The sequence below is a fragment of the Alligator mississippiensis genome, chromosome 12 (genome assembly GCF_030867095.1).
Source record: "Alligator mississippiensis isolate rAllMis1 chromosome 12, rAllMis1, whole genome shotgun sequence".
Lineage (NCBI taxonomy): Eukaryota > Metazoa > Chordata > Crocodylia > Alligatoridae > Alligator > Alligator mississippiensis.
The window spans coordinates 57218616-57222438 of NC_081835.1; the positions used below are offsets into that span (position 1 = coordinate 57218616).

Sequence of the window (3823 nt, forward strand, 5' to 3'; positions counted from 1 at the left end):
CTCTCTGGCAAATTGGGGCCCGATACTAAAAGGTTTTCCAGGCAGGGCCACCCAGGGTGCAGGTGCCGAGCTGGCTGCACTCCCTGCATCGCTGCCACCTGCCAGCGGCCCTCGCTTGCAGCAGGACAGCTCCCTACCCCCCATGGCAGCCAAGGGGTTAAGCCTGGGGACTACATCTCCCATCAGGCCCCGCGCCAGGCGGGACTACGGCTCCCATGAAGCTTTGCGAAAGAGGGGACGGGCGCCTCCCGTCATGCCCCGGGGAAAGGAAAGGCTCGCGGATGATGTCTCCCGTGGTGCAATGCGGCTGGGGTCAGCTCCCGTCGTGCTCCGGGGCCGAAATCCCGGCCGTGGATTGGGCAGCGGCTCCCGGAAGTGGGCGGGGCGGTGGTAGGGGGGTCGGCGCAGCGCGTGGCCATGGTGAGGGCGGCCGGGCCGGGCCGGGCCGGGCCGGGCCAGGCCAGGGAGGGGGGTCGGGGCTCGGGGCGGGCCCGCTCTGACCGCCTCTACTCTCCCGCCCACAGGCCACGGCGACGGACCGGCTGGTGGGCTTCGGGCTGGTGGCCTTCAGCCTCGCGCTCTTCACCTACTACACGATCTGGATCGTGGCGCTGGTACGGGCCCGGCGGGAGGGGCTGCCCCGGGCCTTGCCTGTCCCCCCCCCCCCCCCCCGCGCGTGGGGGGCGCGGGGCACGAGCTGGCAGCGCTGGAGGGGCCGAGGGGTCACCGCCTCACCCCGCGTTGGGCTTCCTAGTCAGGGGGAAGCAAGAGCTGCCACAGGCGCCCGCCTTGGCCGTCGCTGGCAGCTCCAAATAGCCCCCGGCCGGCTCGGGGGCTTCAGATAGGGGCCGCGCTCCCATCGCCGCGCGCTTCTGGGGTCCCCCGTTTCCTGGGTCGAGTGAGCAGCGACTGAGCCGATCGCAGTCCTGGAAAGCCTCACAGACGCGTAGGGAATTGGGCGAGGAGCATCGTGGGGTGGAAAACTGTCCAGCGCTTTATTTTTCCGTGGGAAATTTTCCATTTCTAAAAATTCATCGTTTCCTAAAATTCGTTAGTAACAACGAAGGGATGCCAATGCCCTGTTAGGCAAGCTCGGCAGTGTCAAAGTTGTCATTCGCGTGTTTCGGGTGATTATCCCTAGGAAGTGTGAGAGAGAGTACATATGTTTTATTGATGTGTAAATACACTCACATAATCCTCCAATCCAGAAATCAAGTTATGAATTCACCTGATTGGCTGTGCAGGTCAAATCTAAACCAAGTCATGGCATCTCATGCACAGTTTTTGGGTGTGCTAAAATTAGTGTGTCAACATTTTTCAGTGCCTCCACTGTCTTTTCTTAAATTTAAACAATGTAAGGGAAGTACGTGCTGTTGTATATTGCCTTTACATTTTTACAAGTATGCCAATAAAAGTAATTTTTTTTCCACATCAAAGCTCTGCTTTGAATTTGTTTGAATGTAACATTTAAATCACATTAAGTGTGTTGTAGTTAATTTTTTTTTAATTAAATATTCCAGTTAAAATACTTGTGGCTGTCGAGACATAAAATTAACATGGGGTGTTTTTTTAGTTTTGCTTACTGATATACATCAAATAAACGTGTTAAATCAGATCACGCTCTATTTAGGGCATTGGAAAAATTTCCAGAAAATTTTCCAATTCAAAATTTTGTGGAAAACCCACATCTCTGGTGAGGAAGCGTCTCTTTGAGCCTGCAAGGCCAGTCTGGAGACTTGCTTCAGTTTGCTTGGCATGTGGATCCCTGACAGCTCCTGGCCGTGCTGTGAATGGTGCTCACTTCTGACATCCTCTCAGCTCGTTGTTCTGCGGCTGCAAACTCAGTATGGTTGGGTTTTTTTCATTGTCCCTATGCCTTGCTGTCAGCCCACGTGCTGCTCTGTAACGCTCAGTCTGTTCTAAGTTCTGTGAAAGATGATCTTTGCCTTGTGTCTAAAACAAGGCAAATATTGTCTCTGTTTTGCCCAGTGAAGCATGGGAGACGCTCACCAGGTTGAGCAGGTTGTTCAGTGCCAGGCAGCTAGTCAGAAATCAAGACAAGCTTTGGAGGGGTGAGTTCGTGGCCCCTTGGCTCTATTCTCTATCCATCAGCATCATTGTTAACTGTCAGTCTTAAGGCTTGTACTTCTGTCCCTACAAGCAGGAATGTCTGAGTGCTGGCAAGTAGCTGCATATTGCCCCAGCTTGCTGATGCCCCTCTTTGTTTCTTGCAGCCCTTCATTGATAGCAATCACGGGATTCACAAATACTTCTTGCCCAGGGAATATTCTGTTACCATTCCTGTGGTTGCAGGGCTCCTGCTGCTGCTGTTCATAGGTGAGTAACATTTCTCTTCTGTTTTGGGATCAGAAATCTGTTATAGAAGCTGGTTGGTCACTGTTGGCCCAGCTACTTGGAAGCAATTGCCACGTGACCTCTCTTACAGCCCTGCCTACTCCAGCTGTGAGCTCCTGCACAGTGGAGCTGCCCTGGTCTCATCCTGTGAAGTGGTTCTGTTCCGCATAGCAATGGTGTTTAGAAAGCTGTAGTACTTATAGGGTTTTTGGCCATTTTCTTCACATTTTTTCTTTCTCTCTCTCAGGGACTTTCATAGTGATTGTGATGTGGAAGAACAAGAAACCTGCCAAGAAATTGAACTGAAGACAGTGGGCATGGGAATGGGCGCAGGTTCCTACCTGCAGTGTCTTGATGGGGCCAAGACTTTGACCTGCAGTAACAGGTGGCCATTTCCTCCCGCAACCAAAGACTCTTTGTGTTATAGCCTGGATGCTGGGCCTCACCATGCTCTTGGCACTTCCTACCTTGCAGAGCACATCCAGCCATTTGATCAAATGAAAGAGAAACTGGCTGAATATCATACACATCCAGACAGGGACCAGAGCCTCGGCTTTAGTGAAACTACCTCAGCTCGGGCTGACCAGGACAGACTGACAGCTCGGGCTGACCAGGACAGCTGACAGCTCGGGACTCTGCAGTCGGGGAGCTCTGTGCAGCCTCCACTTGCCCTGTGTTAAGGGGAGAAGGCAGCACTAGTGAGCAGAACAAATAGCTGGCTGCCTGGCTCCATTGGATCTCTGCCTCTGGCAACACCTCTTGCTCTGTTGCTTTATTTTTTGTCCTTCAAGTGTTTATTTTAGAGTTTACAAATCAGATCTATTATGTGAAAAACCAAGAGATTGTGGACCAAGGCTGGTAGCTAGGGACAGATTCTCTTCTTACTTGCCTGTAGTGGGTGCAGCAAACCTTGTTTTGTGCTAATGGTAGTCATAGCACTAGGAGGGTTGCACGGAGCTCACCCAGGCTCTCTGGCTGCATCTTAGGGCACAGGTAGCGTTTCCATGATCCCTCACATGTTGGCGAGAAGCCACAGCTCCTCCAGCCTCATTGGCCAGAAGGTAGGGGAGGTAGTGGACAGCTGAGGCCCCATCCTGGCATGTAGAAGGATTACCCTGGTCCTCAGTGCTGTACTCTTAAGCCTTGTGTCTGCATTGGAGAGGGGTGGGGAAGCAAATCTTGGGCTCTCCTGGACTGAGAACCAGACGGAAGGAGCTTGAATAATGGGCTGATGGACATGGTATGAACTGCAGCAAGATGGTGCAGGCTCTGTTGTGTGTCAGCCAGCTTTGTGTGTGCCTGGTAGGCATATGGTGGTGGGGAAAAGGGTGCCTCTGCCTGCTCCTTCTGTGCTAGGCACTTCTCAGGCAACAGGGTGTTTGCTCCTTAGCACCTGGATGCCTGCTTCCAGAAGCTCCAGTAGAATGGGAAGCAACAGCATCTCCCTCAATAAAATATTTGAAGGGTC

General features: G+C 52.8%; 1 protein-coding gene across 1 annotated transcript; it reads left to right on the forward strand.

Annotated features, from left to right (window-relative positions):
• The first annotated feature begins 318 nt into the window (after window positions 1-318).
• DPM2 (dolichyl-phosphate mannosyltransferase subunit 2, regulatory) lies at window positions 319-3823 on the forward strand. The gene is made up of 4 exons (XM_014608177.3): window positions 319-420; window positions 525-614; window positions 2235-2337; window positions 2603-3823. Exons 1-4 carry the CDS (start codon window positions 418-420, stop codon window positions 2659-2661), a joined length of 255 nt encoding a protein of 84 aa, XP_014463663.1. The 5' UTR covers window positions 319-417; the 3' UTR covers window positions 2662-3823.

What these genes read in the sequence shown, in the direction of transcription:
- DPM2 (XM_014608177.3), top strand. An exon ending in CGATCTGGATCGTGGCGCTG is followed by an intron (nt 615 to 2,234) that starts GTACGGGCCCGG and finishes TGTTTCTTGCAG; the next exon opens with CCCTTCATTGATAGCAATCA. An exon ending in CCTGCTGCTGCTGTTCATAG is followed by an intron (nt 2,338 to 2,602) that starts GTGAGTAACATT and finishes TCTCTCTCTCAG; the next exon opens with GGACTTTCATAGTGATTGTG.